The sequence below is a fragment of the Phyllobates terribilis genome, unplaced genomic scaffold (assembly GCF_046119375.1).
Source record: "Phyllobates terribilis strain yellow unplaced genomic scaffold, ASM4611937v1 Scaffold_1__5_contigs__length_1240528914, whole genome shotgun sequence".
NCBI lineage: Eukaryota > Metazoa > Chordata > Amphibia > Anura > Dendrobatidae > Phyllobates > Phyllobates terribilis.
In genome coordinates this window covers 1,152,801,385-1,152,826,470 of record NW_027362761.1, presented here as the reverse complement: position 1 = coordinate 1,152,826,470, position 25,086 = coordinate 1,152,801,385, and the positions used below count along the sequence as shown (strand labels likewise).

The 25,086-nt window shown below is 44.8% G+C and overlaps 1 protein-coding gene and 1 long non-coding RNA gene across 2 annotated transcripts in view; one reads left to right on the top strand and one right to left on the bottom strand.

Annotated features, from left to right (window-relative positions):
* The window catches only part of LOC141162440 (uncharacterized), a 119,874-nt gene extending 106,653 nt beyond the window's left edge, over positions 1-13,221 (bottom strand). The window contains exon 1 of the long non-coding RNA XR_012250779.1: positions 13,187-13,221. This is a non-coding gene — a long non-coding RNA (uncharacterized lncRNA). The remainder of the gene's footprint in view (positions 1-13,186) is intronic.
* Positions 1-25,086, top strand: part of CLNK (cytokine dependent hematopoietic cell linker) — a 256,280-nt gene that overhangs the window by 197,409 nt on the left and 33,785 nt on the right. Inside the window, exons 13-14 of the mRNA XM_073648560.1 lie at positions 10,787-10,912; positions 12,792-12,869. Of these exons, the coding sequence (XP_073504661.1) occupies positions 10,787-10,912; positions 12,792-12,869 (204 nt within the window). The remainder of the gene's footprint in view (positions 1-10,786; positions 10,913-12,791; positions 12,870-25,086) is intronic.

The window sequence follows — 25,086 nt, the reverse complement described above, 5'->3', positions numbered from 1 at the left end:
CAGCCTTTTAGGGTTCTCCAGTTAAGAAGAGGGGCAACACTTCAGACATTTGGTTTTCAGGAAGCTTCTCTGTCTCGGCAATTCTTTCAAAGGTACCCAAATAAGTTTCAATATCTTCTTTACAAACTATTTTCCTCAAATATACTACAGCAAGTGCCAAGGTGTGAGCTGTGGTCCTTGCACCATTTCATGTCTCTCTTACTCTAACAAGGCGTGATTCTTTTGCTGTAGGGACTGGTTTACCTGATGGTGTTCTTTTGCAGACGCTTGGTGAGCTTCAACCAACAGATGATTAGTCTCAATCTGGGCTTTCAAGGCTTCCTCATGCACTTGACGTTGTAGCTAGTGATGAGCGAGCACTAAAATGCTCGGGTACTCGTTGCTCCGGTCAAGTAAATTGGAATACTCGAGTGCTCGGTCCGAATAACGAGCCCAATGTAAGTCTATGGGAAACTCGAGCATTTTTCCGACAGCTCCCACCGGCGTTCTGCAGAGGGCCTAAAAATTGCTCAGATCGATGAGAACAGTGCTCAAATGGCATGGGAACAGCATGGGGAAGACCCCTGGAAGCATTTCTGACTCCCAGTTCACTGTTGTTAACAATGTTGTCAGAGGTATTACGCCACTTTTACGGACTCACAATAAAACATACAAAAACAAAACCAAAATGGATTTTCCTGGGAAATATGTTAAGGAACATCCTTTCCAGGATAATGACTTGTATATAAGGCAAAATAAATAACCAAAAACAAAAATGCTCCTCCACATGTTGGCTTATGTTCACACTTAGCGTTTTTGATGCGTTTTTGCACTTTTTGCATTGCTTTCAACCGTGACAAATGCATTCACCGGGAAATGTCATTTTAACATTTTACAACCTTATCTGGCCATGTGGTGTGTGAAACATCATCAGACACATCCTGCTTAATTTATGAAGGAGGAATTGTGAAAGTCACAAACATTATTTTTACAGCCTTACTATTCTTAAAGGGCCAGCAGTTGGCTTTGCTTTGTTGTTCCCATTATTAAAGAGTGGGTCTCCTATACTGTTATTGCGTATGCAGTGACTGCAGGGGCTGCCAAAAATTTGGACACACCCCAATACCCCTTTGAAGAGTCATAGAGGAGGGTCTCAGTAAAAAAAAATGTTCCCATTATAAAGGAGTGGGTCTCCTATAGTGGTATAGCTTCAAGGGCTGCCAAAATTTAGGAAAAACCCCACTAACAATTTAAAGACACATAGAGCTGGGCCACAGTAACGAGTACGACATGTTCCCATTAGAAAAGAGAGGGACTGCTATACAGTTATAGGGTATGCAGTGAGTCCAACGGCTGCCAAAATTTAGGAAAAACCCCACTAACAATTTAAAGACACATAGAGCTAGGCCACAGCAACGACATGTTCCCATTAGAAAGGAGAAGGTCTGCTATCCAGTTATAGGGCATGCAGTGAGTCCAACCGCTGCCAAAATTTAAGAAAAACTACACTAACAATTTAAACACACATAGAGCAGGGCCACAGTAATGACATGTTCCCATTAGACAGGAGAGGGCCTGCTATCCAGTTATAGGGTATGCAGTGAGTCCAAGGGCTGCCAAAATTTAGGAAAAACCCCACTAACAATTTAAAGACACAGAGACAATTTAAACACACATAGAGCTGGCCCACAGTAACGACATGTTCCCATTACAAAGGAGAGGGTCTGCTATCCAGTTATAGGGTATGCAGTGAGTCCAACGGCTGTCAAAATTTAGGAAAAACCCCATTAACAATTTAAAGACACATAGAGCTGGGCTACAGTAACGAGTACGACATGTTCCCATTAAAAAGTAGCGGGTCTCCCAAACTGTTTGCCTATGGAGTGAAGCAACAGCTGCCTAAAATTTGGAGGAACTCCAATGCCCCTTGCAAGAGACGTAGAGGTCGGAGGGCCTTCTGAAAATAATGTTCCCATTATTATGAAGTGGGTCTCCCATACTGTTTGCCTATGCAGTGAATGCAACTGCTGCCAAAAATTTGGAGGAACTCCAATGTCCCTTGCAAGAGACATAGATATGGTAGACATAATAGATATGGTGGTGATATGGATGAGGATGAGGAGAAGGAGGAGGAAAAGAGCAAATAGACAAAATCAGGAAATATATACCCATGTCTGGGTGTGAAGACATAGGTGCATGGGTATAGAGTTAGACCTCCCAAAAAAAAAACCACTGTATTTGAGTTTATGTTACGCTGCTATCATTCGGTGGTGTTGAGAAGTCTGGCCCAATCCAGCCCTTGTTCATTTTTATAACAGTCAGCCTGTCAGCATTTTCAGTTGACAGGCGGATGCGCCTGTCGGTTATAATTCCACCAGCAGCTCTAAAACCCGCTCTGACAAAACGCTAGCAGCAGGGCAGGCCAGGACCTCCAAGACGATGCGATGTGAGGGTCTGAGAAAACTGTCCCAGAACTTTGACAGTGTTCCCCTGTCTCTACTAGATTGCATTTGTGTCTCTCTCACCTGTACTCCTTGGTTGTCCAACGAACTGTGACCTCTGCCGCCAGCGTTTTCCGATGGAATTTTTTTTAATAATTCCGCAACAAGGGCCTTCTTGTACTGAACCATTTTATTAGGCCTGTCCTGCAAGGGAATAAGAGACAGAAAGTTCTCCTTGAAGCGTGGGTCTAGAAGTGTCACCAACCAGTAATGACTGTCACCCAAACTTTGGACAACTCGAGGGTCACGGGAAAGGCAGCGTAACATAAACTCAGCCATGTGTGCCAGACTGCTAACAGGCAAGACATCCGTGTCCTCACCAAGAGGACGACAGACCATGCTCCCCTCCTCATCCTTCTCCTCCCTGTCCTCAGGCCATCCACGCTGAATAGATGGTATGACAGTTGTGCAGGAAGTACCGTCTTTAACCGCATGAAACTAGCTTCTGTTCTTCCTCCTCCTCCTCCTCTTCCTGATTGTCACCCAATCCACGTTGGGATGAGATGAGGCTGGGCTGTGTGGAATCACGCTGTATGGTTCCTTGCTCCATCTCATCGTGCTCCGCCTGCAATGCATCTTCTTTGATTGTGAGCAGAGAGCGTTTCAGAAGACAGAGAAGCGGGATGGTGACGCTAATTATGGTGTCATCGCCGCTCACCATCTTGGTGGAGTCCTCAAAGTTTAGGAGGATGGTACATATGTCTGACATCCATGGGCACTCCTGAGGTCTTATGTGTGGAGTCTGAACTGAATACTGGTACTGGTACTCAACAACTGCCCTCTTCTGCTCACAAATCCTTCCCAAGATCTGCAATGTAGTGTTCCAATGCGTGGGGACATCGCAGATCAGTCGGTGAGCTGGAAGCTGCTGAAGCATGGCAAGGGAAACGGAAGCTGTAAGTGACTTTCTGAAATGGGCACACAGGTGGCGTACTTTGACAAGCAGATCCGGGTAGGTTTTGAGGAACCGCTGAACCATGAGGTTAAGCAAATGGGCCAGGCATGGTATGTGTGTGAGCTCGCCTCGCCTTAGAGCCGCCACCAGGTTCCGGCCATTTCACACACAACCATGCCTGGCTATAAGGTCAGCGGTGTCAGCCACAGATCTCCCTGCTCTTTCAGAGCTGTCCATAACTCTTCAGCGTTGTGCGGTTTGTCACCTAAGCATATTAGCTTCAGCACAGCCTGTTGCAGCATGGGCGAGGCATTGCTGCAGTGCTTCCAGCTTGCGACTGATGTAGTCATTTCGGCAATGGAGGCTGAAGAGAAGGAGGAAGTGCAGAAGCTGTAGAATGTGGGGGCAACCCTGATTGACTCAGGGCCCGCAATCCTCAGTGTCGGGAGGATGTGTTCTGTCCCAAGGTGCGACTAGGTTCCTGCTTCCACTATATTAACCCAGTGTGCCATCAGCGACATGTACCATCCCTGCCCACAAGGACTTGTCCATGTGTCTGCAGTTAGGTGGACCTTCCCAGTAACTGCATTGTTGAGGGCACGGCTAATGCTGTGGGACACGTGCTCGTGTAATGCGGGGACCGGACACCGGGAGAAATAGTGGCGGCTGGGGACTGAGTACTGAGGGACAGCCACCGCCATCAGGTTGAGAAAATATTCCATCTCCACGAGCCTAAAAGGCAACATTTTGAGCGCAAGCATTCACAAAATGTGTGAACTTAATAGTGGGGCGTTGGCTGCGTATTTGCGCTTGTGTTCCAAGGACTGGGGTAGGGACAACTGAACGCTGCGCTGGGACAAGGACGTGGACCTGCTTGCTGATGGTGCTTATTGAGAGTGTGCAATGACAGGTGCAGGGCTGGAGGCATCTTGGCATGTGCTATGGACAGGGGATTGGCGTGCACGCATTACAGTGGAAGAAGCAGTGGTGTCACCCACAGACACTGTTTCTGGACCCTGGGGTTCGGCCCACTTAGTCGGTTGCTTTGCTGCCATGTGCCTGATCATGCTGGTGGTGGTCAGGCTGGTAATTTTTCTACCCCTGCTGATGCTGGCCTGGCAGGTGGTGCAAATGGCCTTTTTGGGCTTATCTGCAGAGTCTTTAAAAAATAACCAGACTTGGGAAGACTTAACAGTTGTACTGGCAACTTCCGTTGTGTTGGCGTTGCAAGGAATGCTTTCCTGCCTTGTGTCTACGGCCACCTCACTGCTTCTTCCTGCCTGTTGTGGTGCTACCCCTCCCTCCCACTGTGTGCTGCTGTCCTTGCTCTGTATGTCCCCCTGCCAAGTTGGGTCAGGTACTATATCATCCACCACCTCGTCTTCCACTTCCGCACCTTGGTCCTCCTCCTGATTTATGGCAATTGTGTCTCTCTGCATCATCCACTTCTTGTGACAGTAATTGCACTTTCCCACCATTGCCTTCGTGTGACCGTGGCTGCTGCAATATTTGGGCATCGCTACATGCATTCTCCTCTTGACTCGCTTGAAGCTGGCCGGGCGAGAGTCCTGAATCTACAAATGGAAAAGTGAACAGCTCTTCTGAGTGTCCAAGTGTGGGATCAGTTGTCTCCGGGCACTCGGCATGGTAGGAGGAAAGGAGATCAGGGTGAGGAATATGTGGTCCAGACTCATGGTTACTGAGATTTGACCATGTGGAAGACAGGGTGGTGGTGGAAAAGTGACTGGAAGCGTTATCTGCTATCCAACAACCTTTTGCCACTGCTCTGGTTTCAATAGTGGTGTACTGCTGTCCCCTAGTAATTGGGACAGGAAAGTCGAGCGATAAGATGTGGGTGTTTGTTGTGGCATAATTTCAGTTTGCGCACGGCCACGTCCTTGGCTTCTGCATGCGCCATCACCATCACGTCCACTTCCCTGTCCCTTGCCATGCACCACAATATTTTCCATGTTCAAGGGAAATAGCTGATTTTGGAAAGCAGTAATATGTGATACGTCTGACAGAGAACCATAGTTTTAAATAGCAGGCCTGTAATTTACTAATATTATTCTACACAGAGACCTAGTGTGAAAAGCTTGACCGACACACTGCAACGAAATGAAAATAGAAGAAATGGCTGATTTTGGAACACTGTTATAGGTGATATGTCTGACAGAGAACCACAGTTTTAAATAGCAGGCCTGTAATTTACTAATACTATTCTTCACAGACACCTAGTGTGAATAGCTTGACCGACACACTGCAATGAAATTAAAATGGAAGAAATGGCTGATTTTGGAACACTCTTATAGGTGATATGTCTGACAGAGAACCACGGTTTTAAATAGCAGGCCTGTAATTTACTAATACTATTCTTCACAGACACCTAGTGTGAATAGCTTGTCCGACACACTGCAACAGAATGGAAAAGGAGGCCAATATTTTCCACGTTCAGTTCAAATTTTGGGATTTTTATCGCTGAAATATGGAACAGATATGACTATATTCTGCAGTGCTAACAAGCAAATGGAGCAGAACAATGGTGTACTCTGGATTCCTTTTTAAGCAAATAACCAGGTTTAAGATAAAAAAAATTCCCTTGGCCTCTGATATCTGGGGCTATGTCTACAAATATCTATACAGCAACAACAAGGAGGACGTTCAATGGACCCTCTTGCTCTATATGCACTGCAGTCTGCCACATACACTGCCTGCCTGGCTAACTCCCGCCTAGCACTGATTATATGCAGCTAGATTAGTCCTCAGAAGGACTGTTAGTTCAAATGGATATATATACAGCTCTGGCAAAAATTAAGAGACCACTGCACAGTTTTCTAAAATTCACCATCTCTACATGTCTGACAGCCATTCCATTCCAGCGTCAGTTGAATTCCAACCAAAGTCCACCTCATTCTACTTAATGTGCTTCTCATTATGTGATCATCTAAACCAAATGTTATGTAACGAGGGAAAGTATAAAAAAACACTGCTGTGGTCGTCACAATCCTCTTGCAATAGGATGGCAAAGCTGGATGGCAAAACGAGTGCTAGGAATAGCCCAAAAGTAATTTAAATGAAAAAATAACTTTTAACCATGCCAAAGGAGTTGAAAAGAAAAGTCTTGAGTGAGGAAAAGAAGGGCTCAATTCTGGCTTTACTAGCAGAGGGATACCGTGAGCGTCATGTTGCCTCCATCCTTAACATTTCAAAGACGGCAGTCCATTACAACAAGGTCAAGCAGCAGACATTGGGGACAACAAAGCTACAAACCAGCAGAGGGCGAAAGCGACTCTCCACTGACAGGAATGACCATCATCTTATTCGAATGTCACTCAACATCCACAGGATGACATCAAGTGACCTACAAAAGGAATGGCAAATGGCAGCTGGGGTGAAGTGCACAGCAAGAACAGTTCGTAACAGGCTCCTACAGGCCTCAAGTAATTTAAAGCTAGAAAAAAGCCTTTCCTCAAGGGGAAGCAAAGGAGAGTCAGGCTGAAGTTTGCCAAAGACCATAAGGATTGGACCATAGAGGACTGGAGTAAGGTAATCTTCTCTGATGAGTTTAATTGTCAGCTTTGCCCAACACCTGGTCGTCTAATGGTTAGACGGAGACCTGGAGAGGCATACAAGCCACAGTGTCTTGCACCCACTGTGAAATTTGGCGGAGGATCGGTGAAGATCTGGGGATGCTTCAGCAAGGCTGAAATTGGGCAGGTTAATCTTTGCGAAGGACGTATCAATCAACAGCATACAAGGTTATCCTTGAAAAACACTTGCTTCCTTCTGCTCAGGCAATGTTCCCCAACTCTGAGGACTGTTTTTTCCAGCAGGACAATGCCCCATGCCACACAGCTAGGTCAATCAATGTGTGGATGAAGGAGCACCACATCAAGACCCTGTTATGTCCAGCCCAATCTCCAGACCTGAACCCCATTGAAAACCTCTGGAATGGAATCAAGAGGAAGATGGATAGTCACAAGCCATCAAACAAAGAAGAACTGCTTAAATTTTAGTGCCAGGAGTGGCATAAGGTCACCCAAAAGCAGTGTAAAGAACTGGTGGAAAGCATGCCGAGACGCATGAAAGCTGTGATTAAAAATCATGGTTATTCCACCAAATATTGATTTCTGAACTCTTCCTGAGTTAAAACATGAGTATTGTTGTTTCTAAATGAATAAGAACTTGTTTTCTTTGCATTATTTGAGGTCTGAAAGCACTGTTTCTTTTTTATTATTTTTACGATTTCTCATTTGCTGCAAATAAATACAAAATTTTTAGCTTTGAATCTCAGAGACATGTTGTCAGTAGTTTACAGAATAAAACAACAATGTACGTTTTACTCAAAGAATCTGAGAAAATGAAAAATTTGCAGTGGTCTCTTAATTTTTGCCAATGCTGTATATATGTTGTGGAATACCTATACTAACAGGACGTTCAATGGACCCTCTTGCACTATATGCACTGCAGTCTGCCACATACCCTGCCTGCCTGCCTAACTCCTGCTATCACCACAGAATATATTTGCTGGATTAGTCCTCAGAAGGACTGTTAGTTCAGTTGGATATATACACTGCTCAAAAAAATAAAGGGAACATTCAAATAGCACATCCTAGATCTGAATGAATGAAATATTCTCATTGAATACTTTGTTCTGTACGAAGTTGAATGTGCCGACAACAAAATCACACAAAAATCATCAATGGAAATCAAATTTATTAACCAATGGAGGCCCGGATTTGGAGTCACCCCCAAAATTCAAGTGGAAAAACATACTCCAGGCTGATCCAACTTTGATGTAATGTCCTTAAAACAAGGCAAAATGAGGCTCAGTATTGTGTGTGACCTCCACGTGCCTGTATGACCTCCCTACAATGCCTGGGCATGCTCCTGATGAGGTTGCGGATGGTCTCCTGTGGGATCTCCTCCCAAACCTGGTCTAAAGCATCCGCCAACTCCTGGACAGTCTGTAGTGCAATGTGACGTTGGTGGATGGAGCAAGACATGATGTCCCAGATGTGCTCAATCAGATTCAGGTCTGGGGAACGGGCGGGCCAGTCCATAGCTTCAATGCCTTCATCTTGCAAGAACTGCTGACACACTCCAGCCACATGAGGTCTGGCATTGTCCAGCATTAGGTGGAACCTAGGGCCAACCGCACCAGCATATGGTCTCACAAGGGGTCTGAGGATCTCATCTCGGTACCTAATGGCAGTTACTCTACCTCTACCACCCCACACCATTACTGACCCACTGCCAAACCAGTCATGCTGAAGGATGTTGCAGGCAGCAGATCGCTCTCCACGGCGTCTCCAGACTCTGTCACGTCTGTCACATGTGCTCAGTGTGAACCTGCTTTCATCTGTGAAGAGCACAGGGCGCCAGTGGCAGCTTTGCCAATCCTGGTGTTCTGTGGCAAATGCCAAGCGTCCTGCACGGTGTTGGGCTGTGAGCACAACCCCATCTGTGGACGTTGGGCCCTCATACCACCCTCATGGAGTCGGTTTCTAACCGTTTCTGCACACACATGCACATTTGTGGCCTGCTGGAGGTCATTTTGCTCTGGCAGTGCTCCTCCTGTTCCTCCTTGCACAAAGGAGGAGGTAACGGTCCTGCTGCTGGTTTGTCGCCCTCCTATGGCTCCCTCCACATCTCCTGGTATCTGCTCCATGCTCTGGACACTACGCTGACAGACACAGCAAACCTTCTAGCCACAGCTCGCACTGATGTGCCATCCTGGATGAACTGCACTACCTGAGCAACTTCTGTTGGTTGTACTGTAGACACCGCTTCATGCTACTGTACCTCTAGGGGTGAGAGCAATGGCAAAATTAAAAAGTGACCAAAATACCACCTGCAGAACCACTCCTTTATAGGGGGTATCTTGCTAATTTCCTATCATTTCTACCAGTTGCCTGTTCCATTTGCACAATAGCAGGAGAAATTGATTCACAATCAGTGTTGCTTCATAACTGGACAGGTAGATTTCACAGAAGTGTTGCTGACTTGGAGTTACATTGTGTTGTTTAAGTGTTCCCTTTATTTTTTTGAGCAGTGTATATATGTGTTGTGGAATGCCTATACTAAGTATATACAATCAAATCTCTCCCTGACTCAGGAGCACCTCTCCCTACTCTGCCTGATTCCAGGGTTTTTAATATTAGAGTTAGGACTGTCCCATAAGGGTTACCGTGATGTGGTGGGATGGCTTTTACATTATTTTGATCAAAATTATGTTAACTAAATACCCTTTATTATTTATCATTATTTTTGCACTGTGCGATTTATCCATTTACTACCAGTTATTTGGGTATTTTGCTTGTTTTTGGTTTTTCTCTGATTCCAGGGTAGACTGTGACGAGCATAGCGGCGCCAGGTCTTATATACACCTTATGATGCTGTGTGGCCAGCCAATCACTGTAATGTCAACAAGGCTAGGGCATTATAGTGCATGGCAGGCAATCCCTGCATGTTCATTGACTCTCTAAAGAGCGCCAAAGATGCAGGGAGGGGACCCGAGTTCCCGCACCAGCAACCCGAAAATACTCACCGAGCTTGTCGAGCACCATGATGCTCGGGCGGGTACCAAGCAGCGGCGAGCATGTTCGCTCATCACTAGCTGTAGCGCATTGGCTTATTGAAGATTGACATTAGAATGTACCAGCAGCTTTACAAGTTATTCCATTTTTGCCAGTTAAAGGGAATCTGTCCCCAGGATTTTATCCCCAAACTATTCATATACACATTTAGCTCTTTCAAAGAAAAGTCCACCAATACCTTTTCATGACCAGTCTGTGCTTCCATTACTGAGAAATCAGCGTCTGAATTGATATGCAACTGAGACTGAAGAGCTATAGTAGATATGAAGCCTCTGTCAGTCCAGCTCTATTCCCCTCCCAGTGCCAACTCCTTCTGCTTGACTGACAGCCTTTATTCTATGTGACTTCAAGCAAAGGAGCAATCAATTAAACACAAGGATGTGGTTCTTGGTGGGGAATAGAGCTGGCGTAACAGAGGCTCCTGATCTACCATAGCCCTTTAGCCTCAGTTGCATATCAATTCAATTTCTCAGTAATGGAGGCTCAGACTGGCTATGTAAAGGTATTGTTTGACTTGTCTTTGAAAGAGCAACATGTGCATATGAATACTTTGGGGGATGAAATCTTGCTGACAGATTCCCTTTTAGTGCACTCTTTTTAAAAATGCTGCTTATTTATTATCCAGTATTGGCCACTGTTTACACTGTCTAAAAAGTAGACCGTTTTAGTAAATCTGCCAATGTATTTTAAAATGTGGTAAAAATTAAAATGAGTTTTTTTCTTTAAGAATGGTAAAAACAAGATATTAAAATAGGCTGAAATGCTGAGATGAGTGAAAATGGTCACATTTCCATTATTCAATATTTGACTAGAAGACAGAAACAAGACACATGCCATATCCCAGTGTACAAAGATGTAAGGACAGTGCGGAGGACCTAAGCCTGGCAGAACAGCTCCAGCGACAGTTACAATGCTTTGATGATAAAACTCCCAGCCCGGTAAGTTATGTTAATCATTGACTAAGGTTCCACCTGTATAAACCTGTATACATATGACTATGAATATAAATATATTTCACATTTTGAACTGTACTTTCTTAAACAATTGTAACAAGGGTGTGCTGACGCATACCACCATGACAGGGGCCAAAGGAACACTCTTTAGGCCTCCATAAAATGAATTAATCAATATCGGTATGTGACATATACACCAGAAGATATTCTCTGCATATGGGCCAAAATGCAAGGATTGAAAGCAAAGTAGCCATACACTTAGTCAAGTTTCTCAACAGGGTGAATTTGCCATCGATCAGCGGTGTGATTTCTACTAGGCAAAGAGTGCAGTGCTTACAACCTTTTTCGAACAAAGCTTGTAACCACTGATCTAAAGCTGGCCAAATCACTGACTTCTTTGATGCCACAGTGGCAAAACTGACCCATATGACACCAATAGACGCAGGTTGGTCCATGGGCACGACGATGCTAATTGGTTCAATCAAGCAGGAGCGCACTGTCCCTCTGCAAGCAGAAGGCAGGGGAGTGGTGCTCAATTGCAGAAGATATTGGCAAATCCCCTTTATTAGATTAATATTGGCCAAACCAGCTAATTTTGGCGGGACCTGCCAACCATGTAAGGTATATGAGGACCTCACTTACAATGTTAGTGGAGAGAAGGATTAGGAATAAATTACAATGCCTGATCTCTGTTCCCGTAGACGATAAGTGGTCAACAAAGGAGTCTCCCAGTGGTTTATTTTCCTCTACACATTGACAACACACAAAGCTCAACCTAACCAAGCCTGAATGTGTATGAGAGGTCGTTGAGTGCTATTGAGTGCTTGTGGTCACCTAGAATTATACTGCACCTACCCTCCATACTTAGTATGATGCCCCCTATTCATTTGATTCCTTCTCAAAATGTCCTCTAAATGTTGCTCTGAGGAAAAGGCACCTATATTGGTTAAGGGTGGTTGGACACTGAATTGTTTGTTATCAATATCAATGGATGCATTATGTAGACCTTCTAAGAAGGAATAAAAAGAACACCAGAGGATGCTAAAACGAATATGTAATAGCAATATCTATACCAAGGTGATGGTTTATTTATAGATTTTTAGGGGATATCACATAATAATGTTCTAAGAAAGGAATCTATTGTCTCCTGGAATATTTCAGAAGACAATAGATTCCCCTTTATATACCCGAAGGCTGACAATCATGCCATTTAGATATTAACATCTCTCTTCAAAGGAACCTGTCACCAGATTCATGCTGCCCGGAGCAATTGCAACCAGGTATATTTGAAGAGGACTATAGGGAGCGAGCTGACTAGTCCAGCGCCACCCCCGAACAGCCTCTCCCCAAACCGCTCCAGTTGAGTGTCAAGTCTCCCCATCTTTGTATATTAGGAAAGGCTTCCTACACAACTAGAGCAGTGCTAAAGCTGGCCAAGGGCGGCACTGGGCAAGTCAGGTCTCATCCTATAGTCCCCAGTCGGCTTTTCAAGCTATATTTTCTCTGAAACGCTGTAACATTTAAAAGGAAGGCCACGTTCACACGTTCAGTATTTGGTCAGTATTTTATATCAGTATTTGTAAATCAAAGCCAGGAGTGGGTGAAAAATGCAGAAGTGGTGACGTGTTTCTATTATACTTTTCCTCGGATTGTTTACAAATACTGATTAAAAAACTGACCAAATACTGAACGTGTGAACGTGGCCTAAAACATAACATTCCTTTTCAGTTTTCCCTTGTTCCTGAACAAATAGAAGGGTCTATAATCTATGAAATTATATTAGAAATTGATAACATTATCATCATAATCCTAGACAGAAATAAAAGCTCTTCATAATAAATATATTGTGATTTTTTTTTTACAGTTGCCAGAAAAGGAGAGATGGTACCTAAATGAATACGACCGCTGTAAAGCAGAACGTGTTTTATATCAAGAGAACAAAGTATAAGTGCATTATTGTTATATTTCAAATTATATTTTTTTTATGATAAAAACTCTAATATCATAAGAACATTACAGTTTACTGCTCATGGCTATTTTATCCAATTTAACTTGGACAGATCCAAACCTCCAAAGAAACTGAAATTTAACATTGGGAACCAGTTACAAAACACTTTATAATTAATTTATTCAATACATTTTAATATAAAGACTTGGGGACTTGTCTAGGATTAGAAAAAAAGTTATTGTTTTCTGAGTCCCACAAAACTTTTGTTTATAAGCAGTGTCTGGTCTCTGCACTCATCGCCTTTTACTTACATGAGCCTGGGCTGCAATACCAGAAAGACAGGAATAGCAAGCTTGGGGGTTTTTTTTCAATGCACAAGCAACTTAATGAATTCACATCTTTTCAGTATGGCCTAACGTATCAAAATGTCACTATTCCACAATGACAGTTTGGCTTTTTTATTCTCTGTAAATTTTCTACACCTGTCATTTTTATTCCACATTGGTATCGTGAATTTGTTCAGGGCTTTTTATCTGCCACATTAGGAAACAAGGGGATGGAGAAGCTGCTTGATGGCCACTAGTTCCCTTTTGTATTCTAAGGGGTAGAGCAGCTAATTGGTAGGTGGTTGAATTAAAGAAGACTAGAGATGAGAGGATCAGGCAAACTAGGAATTTGCCTGTTCATGTGTTTTTTCCTGGGAAATTCAATTTGTGGAGAAGTTATTCTCCACAATTTTAAATATCCCTTATTATGCTCTGGGATCACTCGAGAGCATAATAAACATAATGTGTAAAAAATGGGCAGCATGATGGCTGAGTGGTTAGCACTGTATGGTGGCTCAGTGGTTAGCACTGCAGCTTTGCAGTGCTGGGGTCCTGGGTTCAAATCCCACCAAGGACAACATCTACAAGGAGTTTGTAAGTTCTCCCTGAGTTTGTGTGGGTTTCCTCCGGGTCCTGTGGTTTCCTCCCACACTCCAAAGACATACTGATAGGGAATCTGGATTGTGAGCCCCAATGGGGACAGTGATGATAATGTCTGTAAAGCGCTGTGGAAATAATGATGCTATAAAAAGTGAGTAAAATAAATAAAATAAAAATACTTATACTCACCTTACAGCTCATGAAAGCTACATTTGGCTCACACATATATGGGAGTCTATGTAGTGCTCACACTATATGTGGGAGACTATGTGAGGCTCATGCTGTATATTAGAGGCTATGTGGGACTCAGGCTGGGTGCCCACGTAGCGTTTTTCAGGCGTTTATGCTGCGGAATTTCCACAGCGGAAACGCTAGGTAATCCGCACCCCATGGTCCCCAAGGGGATTCCACATGTTCTATGCACATGCTGCGGATTTTTCCGGAGCGTTTATGCTGCGTACAAAAATCCGCAGCATGTCATTTAATTTTGCTGAAGCGCAGCGGAACTCCCACCATTGACTTGCATTGAAACGCATAGAAACCGCGACTGTACATTTGTACAAGTGGCTTCTATGCGTCTCTATGTGCGGATGGTACCCAGTTCTGGAGGAGAGGAGACTCTCATCCAGACCTGGGTACCATTCTACCTGTAAAAAAAGAATAAAATAACAAATAAAGTTTATATTCACCTGTCCGGCGGCTTCTCTCTAAATGCCGGCATCGCTTGAGGACCTGCGGTGACGTCACAGTCATGTGACCGCAGGCCCTTCACCGCTCTGTCTCGCGATATGCCGGCAGCCGGGAACCAGACAGAAACGAGCGCTGCAGCCACACCGGGGCCTCGTGGGTGAGTATAGCTTTATTTGTTTTAATTTTTACGGTTCACACTGTATAAATCCATGCCGTTTGCATGGATTTATATAGTGTGACCTAGTTGTCAAGCACTTTCCAAGTGATGCTATCGCCTGGAAAGCGCTTGTCAATCTGCATGCGGAAACGCATGTGAATCCGCATGTGGATCCGCATGTATTCTGCAGGAAAAATGCATGCACAATCTGCATGCGTTTTTTCTGCCAGGGAGATGCAGAAATGCTGCAGAAATTTTCTGCTTCATTTCTGCATCGTGGGCACATAGCCTCATGCTGTATATGGGAAGGCTATGTGGGGCTCCTGCTGTATATGGGAGGCTATTTCATGCTCACGATTTATATGAGAGGCTATGTGGTGCTCAAACTGTATATGGGGAGGCTATGTGGGGTTCATGCTGCATATGGGGAGGCTATGTGGTGCTCCTGCTGCATATGGGAGACTATGTGGTGCTCACACAGTATAGGGGAGGCTGTGTGGGACTCATGCGGTATATGGGAGGCTATGTGGTGCTCAAACTGTATATTGGAGGCTGTGGGGCTCATGCTGTATATGGGGAGGCTATTTGGAGATTATGCTGTATATGGGAGGCTATGTGAGAGCTCTTATGGTATATAGGGGTCTGTGTGTTGGCTCATATGGTATATGGGGGGGCTGTGTGCGGCTCATATAGAGGGATGTCGGTATACTTAATTCTGCTCAATATTAAGTCATACTATTAATATTAATATAAAATAATTATAATTAATATGTTTATATTAATATTGAGCATAATTCATTTTGGCCTATTAATACAGCCCTCCACAACAGTCACGGTCTTCCCCCTTGGGAAAATGAATTGCCCACACCTGGTCTAAGGGCTCATTCACACATCAGTTTTTCTCGCATGAGTGCTATCTGTGTTTTTTATGGATGGCACTAGTACATATAAAAGTCTATGGGGCTGTTCACATGTCTGTTATTTTTTGTGGATCGAGTGCTACAGTCCTGCTCATCATTATTGGCACACATAAAATTTAAGTACATAATGTGGAATATCTCCTGAAAAAAATGAATCAAGTGAATCAGTTTTTTGTACAGAGCAGTCGTGCTAAATACAAAAGAGCAAATGATAACAATAATTTAAAACAAAAAACAATGGGAGGGAAAAATAGAAAAACCTAAAGCTTGCTGTATCACTGATATTGGCACTAGTGATGAGCGAACGTGCTCGGATAGGGGGTTAAGCGAGCACGCTCAAGTCCTAACTGAGTATCTTCGGCGTGCCCAAATATTATGCTGGAGTCCCTGTATGATTTGCAGCTGTTAGACAGCCTCAATACATGTGAGAATTCCCTAACAAACAGGCAATCCTTGTATGTGTTGAGGCTGTCTAACAGCCGTAAATCATACAGATGCAGGGACACAAACATAATATACGAGCACGCCAAATATACTCAGTTAGGACTCGAGTGTGCTCGGTTAACTCCTTATCTGAGCACGTTCGCTCATCACTAATTGGCACCCTTTACATTAATTTAGTATGGAAACACATTTTGACTAGCCTGTGGTAAATTACAAAAGAGATTCACATGTGATTGTCGGTGCCTATGTGACATGATTTAGCCAATGAATGATGACTTCAGTGTTTTAAAAAGCCTCATGGTAAGCTCTGTTTCTTTGTCACAATGTTGAAGACAAAGGAGCTGTCTGAGGACATCAGAACTGCAATTATTAGCAAACACAAGACTTCCAAAGGGTATCAGGCCATCTCCAAAGACCTTGGTATCCCAGTTTCAACAGTGCACAATGTTAGTAAGAAGTTTACCAAGCATGGAACCGTCAAGAACCTCCCTGGATGTGATGGGAAGAGGAAAATTGACAAGAGATATCTTCGAAGGATGGTGCGAATGGTGTAAAAAACACCACATCAAACATCCAAAGACCTGAAGGCCAACCTGGAACAGTCTGGGGTCATTGTTTCAACAAGTACCATACGCCACATACTAAGCAGAGCTTAATGGGCAAAGGCCAACGAAGAAACCATTGCTGAAGAAAAGATATAAAGAGGAATGACTGATCTTTGCCAAAGAGTACCTTGACAAACCACAATCCTTCTGAGAAAATATTCTGTGGACAGATGAATCAAAAATACAGCTTTTTGGCAATGCAAAGCAACTGTTTGTTTACAGATGGCACAATTAAGCTTATAAGGAAAAGAACACTTTACCAACAGTTAAGCATGGTGGAGGATCCATAATTCGGTGGGGTTGCTTTGCTGCGTTTGGTACTAGAGGCCTTGACCATATCACAGGAATCATGAAATCAGAGAATAATCAAGAGATTTTAGGCTATGTGCCACGTTGCATTTATGAAGCAGAAAATTTCTGCTGCATAAATGCAAGTCCTCTCCCGGAAAAACGCATGCGGAATTCCGCACGCGTTTATCCCGCATTTTTCACGCGTTTATCACGCGTTTTCCACATGCGGAATTGCCTTGCGTTTTTTATGCATTGGACAAAGGCAATTCCGCTTGCGGAAACGCAAAATTAAATGACATGCTGCGGATTTTTGAACGCGGCATAAACGCTGCGGAAAAATCCGCAGCATGTGCATAGAACTTGCGGAATCCCATTGGGGACCATGGGGTGCGGATATACATGCGTTTTTCAAGCGTTTACGCTGCGGAAATTCCGCAGCATATACGCTTGAAAAATGCTACGTGGGCACACAGCCTTAGAGAGAAATGTACTATCTAGTGTAAGAAAACTTGGTTTGAGTCGAAGATCATAGGTCCTCCAGCAAGACAATGACCCAAAGCACACATCCAAAAGTACATTGGAATGGTTGAAAAAGAAAAAATTGACTGTTTTAAAATGGCCAACAATGAGTCCTGACCTCAATCTTATTGAAAATCTTTGGGGTGAGCTGAAATCTGCCATTGGGAGAAAGAATCCTGCAAACATTCAAGAGCTTGAACAAACTGCAAAGGAAGAGTGCGAGAAAATTCCAGCTGAGAAATGCAAGAAATATTTGGAGGCTGTCAGCAACACCAAAGGGTGTGTAACCAAGTATTAATTAGGAGTGCCTTTATTGCTGCACATGCTGCTTATTCTGTTTCTTCTTTGAAATTGCAACATGGAAGTTGAAAAACAATCTTTTATTGTTGGATTACTTTGGACCACTAATTAAAAAATCCTGAGGATATAACTTTAGACATTTCCATTTATTTCTGAAGATACTGTACAGTCTAAGAAAAAAATGAAGGGGTGCCAATAATAGTGAGCAGCACTGTGTGCTCAAAATCGTGGAAACATGTCCAATATTGAACCGAGTGTCGGATCAAACTTGGCAATGCTTATCTATGGATCCGTGAAAAAATTGGACAACACTCAGATTCCATCTGTGTGCTGTATGTTTTTCAAGGACTGTTAGATAGGAAAAGATAAAGAGACTTTTTATGATTTTCATCAGAGAAAAACTGATCAAACTTTCACCAAACTGAGATGCTAAAAACTGACTCACTGTCCAAACTCTGTAAAAAAAAATTTAAAAAACACTGACGAAACTCAGACCAATTATCTCATACCAGAAAATCATTGATGTGTGAATGAGGTCTTAATTAGTGTTGAGCGAACATGCTCGACACTGCTCGGTACTCGCCCGAGCATCACGCTACTCGGGATGTTCTGCGAGCACCGAGCATTTCCGGGTTACTCGGGCGGGAGCTCGGGTCTCCGCCCTGCATGTTTGGCGCTCTTTACAGAGCCAATGAACATGCAGGGATTGCCAGCCAGTCACTGTAATGCCGCAGCCATGTTGTTTGTGGGCATTACAGTGATTGGCTGGCCGCACAGCGTCACCTCGAGTATTTAAAACCGGGCGCCGCCATCTTGGACACAGTCGCTCCGGATCAGACAGTGTAGGGACAGCGCTGCTGATTTAGGGAGAGATATATCCTGCAAAATAGTTAGTGTAGGGTCTGTAAAGGCTGCCAGATCAAACAAACAGTCCTTCTCAGGACTAATATCCATCCCAGGTATATCAGGCAGGCAGGCAGGCAGGCTGTATAGGAGACGCAGTGGTTATACCAGCGAACGCTGCATTACAGTCCTGTGTGCTGCTCCTGTTGCTGAAATTGCTGGACTTAGCTCCAGGTCCCGGGGGCCAGGAAAAATCCTTTTTTTTATCTAAATCCTCTTTTTTTTTTCCTCCTTCACAATGTACAAATACCCATCTTATTAACCTTTTGGTGCCCCCCCCCAAAAAAAAAAGTGTGCCTGTGATTTTTCAGACACAAATATATCTGTTGAAAATAGTCTGGTGTAGGCCAGAGAAATAGAAGTGTGGTTTTGCAGTTCTATGGGCCATTTGTATCTAAAAAAAACAGTTTGAGTGTGTCGCTCACTGTTCAGCCGCAAATATATATATATTTTAAAAAGCCTGGTATACACCAGTAAATTATTACTGTGGTTTTGATGTTCCACGGTAAAACATCTCTATTATCCTGTTTTTGGCATTTTTTGCTGTATAAAAATAATAAGTGTCTCCCTGATTTTTCAGACACAAATATATCTGTTGAAAATAGTCTGGTGTAGGCCAGAGAGACAGAAGTGTGCTTTTGCTGTTCCACGGTAAAAAATCTCTATTATCCTGCTTTTTGCATTTTTTGCTGTAAAAAAAAAAAAATAGTGTCTCCCTGATTTTTCAGACACAAATATATCTGTTGAAAATAGTCTGGTGTAGGCCCGAGAAATACAAGTGTGGTTTTGCAGTTCCACGGTACAAACCTCTGTATTTTCCACTTTTGGGCCATTTGTATCTAAAAAAAAACAGTTTGAGTGTGTCGCTCACTGTTCAGCCGCAAATATATATATATATTTTAAAAAGCCTGGTATACACCAGTAAATTATTACTGTGGTTTTGATGTTCCACGGTAAAACATCTCTATTATCCTGTTTTTGGCATTTTTTGCTGTATAAAAATAATAATAGTGTCTCCCTGATTTTTCAGACACAAATATATCTGTTGAAAATAGTCTGGTGTAGGCCAGAGAGACAGAAGTGTGCTTTTGCTGTTCAACGGTAAAAAATCTCTATTATCCTGCTTTTTGCATTTTTTGCTGTAAAAAAAAAAAAAATAGTGTCTCCCTGATTTTTCAGACACAAATATATCTGTTGAAAATAGTCTGGTGTAGGCCAGAGAGACAGAAGTGTGCTTTTGCTGTTCCACGGTAAAAAATCTCTATTATCCTTCTTTTTGCATTTTTTGCTGTAAAAAAAAAAAAAATAGTGTCTCCCTGATTTTTCAGACACAAATATATCTGTTGAAAATAGTCTGGTGTAGGCCCGAGAAATACAAGTGTGGTTTTGCAGTTCCACGGTACAAACCTCTGTATTATCCACTTTTGGGCCATTTGTATCTAAAAAAAACAGTTTGAGTGTGTCGCTCACTGTTCAGCCGCAAATATATATATATTTTAAAAAGCCTGGTATACACCAGTAAATTATAACTGTGGTTTTGCTGTTCCACGGTAAAAAATCTCTATTATTCAGGTTTTGGTAGTTTTTTCCGTAAAGAAAAACAGTAGTGTCTCCTGACTGTTGTGACACAAAAATATATCTGTTGAAAATAGTCTTGTGTAGGCCCGACATCCCAGTGTGGTTTCGAGGTTCCACAGGTCAAATCGCTGCACTATCCAGTTTTGGGCCTTTGGTATCTAAAAAAAAAGCAGTTTGAGTGTGTCGCTCACTGTTCAGCCGCAAATATCTCTATTTAAAAAAGTGTGGTATACCCCAGTAAACAATAACTGTGGTTTTCCTCTTCCACGGTTCTAATCTACTCTTTATTACCCTTTTTCCATTGATAGTGCAAGTGTAAGCTATTTTACTTTATTTACAATGGGCAAGGCGCGTGGCAACGGACGTGGAAGTGGACATTCTGGTGATGGTTCGTGCAGAGGACGGGGCCGTGGCCAAGGTGAAAATGTGCCACAACCAACAGCCACATCTTCTCGCTCCCACTTCTTGACCGAATTACTAGGGAAGCACAGAACAACACCAGTATTGAGAACTGATCAGTGTGAACAGGTTATTAATTGGATAGCAGACAATACTTCCAGTTACCTGGGCACCATCACCTCCGGTCTGTCTTCCACACGGTCAACTCTTAGTAGCCGTGAGTCTCGACCGCATACTCCTCCTCACCCTGATGCTCCTTCCTCCCACCATGCCGAGTGTCGTCAGACAGCAAGTGATCCCACACTTGGACACTCTGAAGAGCTGTTCACTGGTCCATTTCCATATTTGGGCCCCTCGCCTGATACGCTTGAAGTGGTGGAAGAGGAGATCCCATGCTGCGATGCCCAAATATTTGAACAGCCACGGCCACAGGAAGTCGACGTTGGCAATCTGTCACAAGAGGTGGACGATGACGAGACACAATTGCCAGGAAGTGAGGAGGAGGATCGTGGTGCGCAAGTGGAAGAGGAGGAGGTGGTGGATGATCTAGTAACTGACCCAACGTGGAAGGAGGACATGCAGAGTGAGGCCAGCAGCACACAGTCCCACCGCAACGTTCAATTTTCCATATCCCAGACCTTCGAACGAAAGCGGAAATTCGCAGATAACGCCCCACAGGCCACAGTCCTAAATTCGCACATTTCACGACTGCTTGCATTGGAAATGCTGCCTTTTAGGCTGGTGGAGACGGAATCCTTCCGCAATCTTATGGCGGTGGCTGTCCCTCGGTACTCGGTCCCCAGCCGACACTATTTTGCCCGGTGTGCCATCCCCGCACTACACAAGCACGTGTCCCAAAGCATCTGCCATGCCCTCAGTAACGCAGTTACTGGGAGAGTCTACCTGACAACGGACACGTGGACAAGTGCTTGTGGCCAGGGACGGTACATCTCTCTGACGGCACACTGGGTAAACATAGTGGAAGCCGGGACCCAGTCGGACCATGGGACGGAACACATCCTCCCCACACCGAGGATTGCGGGCCCTATGTCAGTCAGAGTTGCCCCCACAGTGTACAGCTCCTGCGCATCCTCCTCCTCATGTTCAGCCTCCATCTCAGATATCACCACATCAGTTACAAGCTGGAAGCATTGCAGTACTGCATCCGCCAAGCGGCAACAGGCTGTGCTGAAACTCATAAGCTTAGGTGATAAACCTCACACTGCTTGTGAGTTGTGGACAGCTGTGAAAGAGCAGGCAGATCTGTGGCTGAGACTGCTGAACCTACATCCCGGCACGGTCGTGTGTGACAATGGCCGTATCCTGGTGGCAGCTCTGAGGCGAGGTGAGATCACACACGTACCATGCCTGGCTCATGTGCTTAACCTCGTGGTTCAGCGGTTTCTTAAATCGTACCCCGAGTTGCCAGATCTGCTCGTGAAAGTACGCCGCCTGTCAGCTCATTTTCGCAAGTCGGCTACTGCTTCCGCCGCCCTTGCTGTGTTGCAGCAGCGTTTGCAGCTTCCGGCACACCGACTGGTGTGTGATGTCCCCACACGTTGGAACTCTACCCTCCACATGTTGCAAAGGATTTGTGAGCAGAAGAGAGCAGTTGTGGAGTACCAGCTGCAACAAGGCCGTCGATATTCAGGTCAGACTCCACACATAAGACCTCAGGAGTGGACCTGGATGTCTGACATATGTACCATCCTGACAAACTTTGAGGAGGCCACCAAGATGGTGAGTGGCGAAGACACCATCATTAGTGTCAGCATCCCACTTGTCTGTCTTTTGCAACGCTCTCTGCAGAGAATTAAAGAGGAGGCATTGCAGCCAGAGTATGATGAGATGGATCAAGAAGCCGTAGCGGGCGATTACACACAGCCCAGCCTCATCTCATCCCAACGTGCATTGGGGGACAATGAGGGAGAGGAGGAGGAGGAGGAGGAAGAACAGGAGCTGCTATCATGCGTTGTAGACGGTAGTACCTGTACAAGTGTCATACCGTCGGTTCAGCGTGGGTGGCCTGAGGACAGGGGGGAGGAGGAAGAGGAGGAGAAGAGCATGGTCAGTCGTCATCTTGGTGAGGACACGGAAATCTTGCCCGTTACCAGTCTGGCACACATGGCTGACTTTATGTTGCGCTGCCTTAACCGTGACCCTCGCGTTGTCAAAATGTTGGGTGACAGTCATTACTGGTTGGTGACACTTGTAGACCCCCGCTACAAGGAGAACTTTCACTCTCTTATTCCTGAGGTGGAGAGGTCTACAAAAATGGGGCAATACCAGAAGGCCCTTGCTGCAGAACTCTTAAAAAAATTCCCATCTGAACACGCTAGCGGCAGAGGTCACAGTTCGTTGCCCAACCAAGGCGTACAGACGAGAGAGATGCAACTCCAATCCAGCAGAGGCAGGGGAACACTGTCAACATTCTGGGACAGTTTTCTGACACCCGCCCAGCTTACAGGCCCTGAGGCGCGGGGTACTCTCACAAGGAGTGGAAAGTTTCAAAAGATGGTGAGGGAGTACCTTGCTGATCGCACCAGTGTCCTCCGTGATTCCTCTGTGCCTTTTAATTATTGGGTATCCAAGCTGGACACTTGGAATGAACTCGCTCTGTACGCCTTGGAGGTCCTGGCCTGCCCTGCCACTAGCGTGTTATCGGAGCGTGTTTTTAGTGCCGCTGGGGGAATTATAACTGATAAGCGCACTCGCCTGTCAACTGACAATGCTGACAAGCTGACCCTTATCAAAATGAACAAGGGCTGGATTGGGCCAGACTTCTCATCACCACCAAATGACAGCAGAGTAACATAAAGTCAAATCCACTGTGTTATTTCGGGAGGTGTATTCACATGCACCGCTTCACACCCACACATGGGTATACGCTTCCTCGTTTCGGCTGTTTAATATTCTTCTCCTTATCCTCAGCCTCCATCACCACTATACCACCAGGGTGCCAGCATTGCAAGTTCCTCCGTCCTAATTTTTGGCAGCTTTTGCTGGGAAAGCATAAGCAAATACCATGGGACACCCACTCCCCAATAATGGGACTTATGTTTGTAATATGCTGTACTGCATGGCTCTTGTAAGGGGCATTGCAAGTTGCTCCATCCTAATTTTTGGCAGCTTTTGCTGGGAAAGCATAAGCAAATACTATGGGAGACCCACTCCCCAATAATGGGACTTATGTTTGTAATATGCTGTACTGCATGGCTCTTGTAAGGGGCATTGCAAGTTGCTCCGTCCTAATTTTTGGCAGCTTTTGCTGGGAAAGCATAAGCAAATACTATGGGAGACCCACTCCCCAATAATGGGACTTATGTTTGTAATATGCTGTACTGCATGGCTCTTGTAAGGGGCATTGCAAGTTGCTCCATCCTAATTTTTGGCAGCTTTTGCTGGGAAAGCATAAGCAAATACTATGGGAGACCCACTCCCCAATAATGGGACTTATGTTTGTAATATGCTGTACTGCATGGCTCTTGTAAGGGGCATTGCAAGTTGCTCCGTCCTAATTTTTGGCAGCTTTTGCTCGGAAAGCATAAGCTAATACTATGGGAGACCCACTCCCCAATAATGGGACTTATGTTTGTAATATGCTGTACTGCATGGCTCTTGTAAGGGGCATTGCAAGTTGCTCCGTCCTAATTTTTGGCAGCTTTTGCTTGCAAGGCATAAGCAAATACTATGGGACACCCACTCCCCAATAATGGGACTTGTGTTTGTAATATGCTGTACTGCATGTGACGCGCCCCCTGGGCCGTGTGTACACGTCTGTGGGATACCCGGTGCCGGGTCTCTGGGGTCTGTAGTCTCCGTGTCGGTGACACGGTCCCGTGGCTCAGGCTGGTCAAACCAGTGGCAATCTTTCTTAGGTTTTGAGGTTAATTGTCCGACTGCGCCACCCGTGGATTGCGGTCAGGGAGTACCACCGCTGCGAGGCAGACCGCTGAGGCTGGTGTTGTGTGCGCAGCATAAAATGGGATAACTCCCCTCGGGAGGAGTATAGCCTCAGGGCAGTGAGTGTGGATGATGGGGGTGATGGTGCACGAGCGCAGCCGGAATGACTCAGAGTCTTTGCAGTGCAGTTCAGGGTCTTTACTGATGATTATAAGGTAGACCCTCCCGGGAGTACTGGCTAGCATAAGAGGCCTGGTCTGTCTGTGAGCAAGCAGGAGTTCCCCTGGCCAGGTGGAGTTGTAGGCCTCCCCGTCTGTCTGCACTCTTCCTGGCTACCTTGCTGTAAGCGGGTAGAAGTAGCCCACGTCCCTGAGTGTACCGTGTAGTGCTCACCCGTATGGCTGGTGACTTGGGGCCTTCTGTTAGCCTCCGCTCCACGACGGCGGTGCTGGTCCCTTGCTTGTGACTGAGCCTCCTGGCTTCTATGGCCAGAGGACCTGAAATCCCCTGCCGGCTGGTTTCTGCTGCTGGATATATAAGTCCTCACAGCTTCGGACTCCTGTGTCCGGTTCCTAT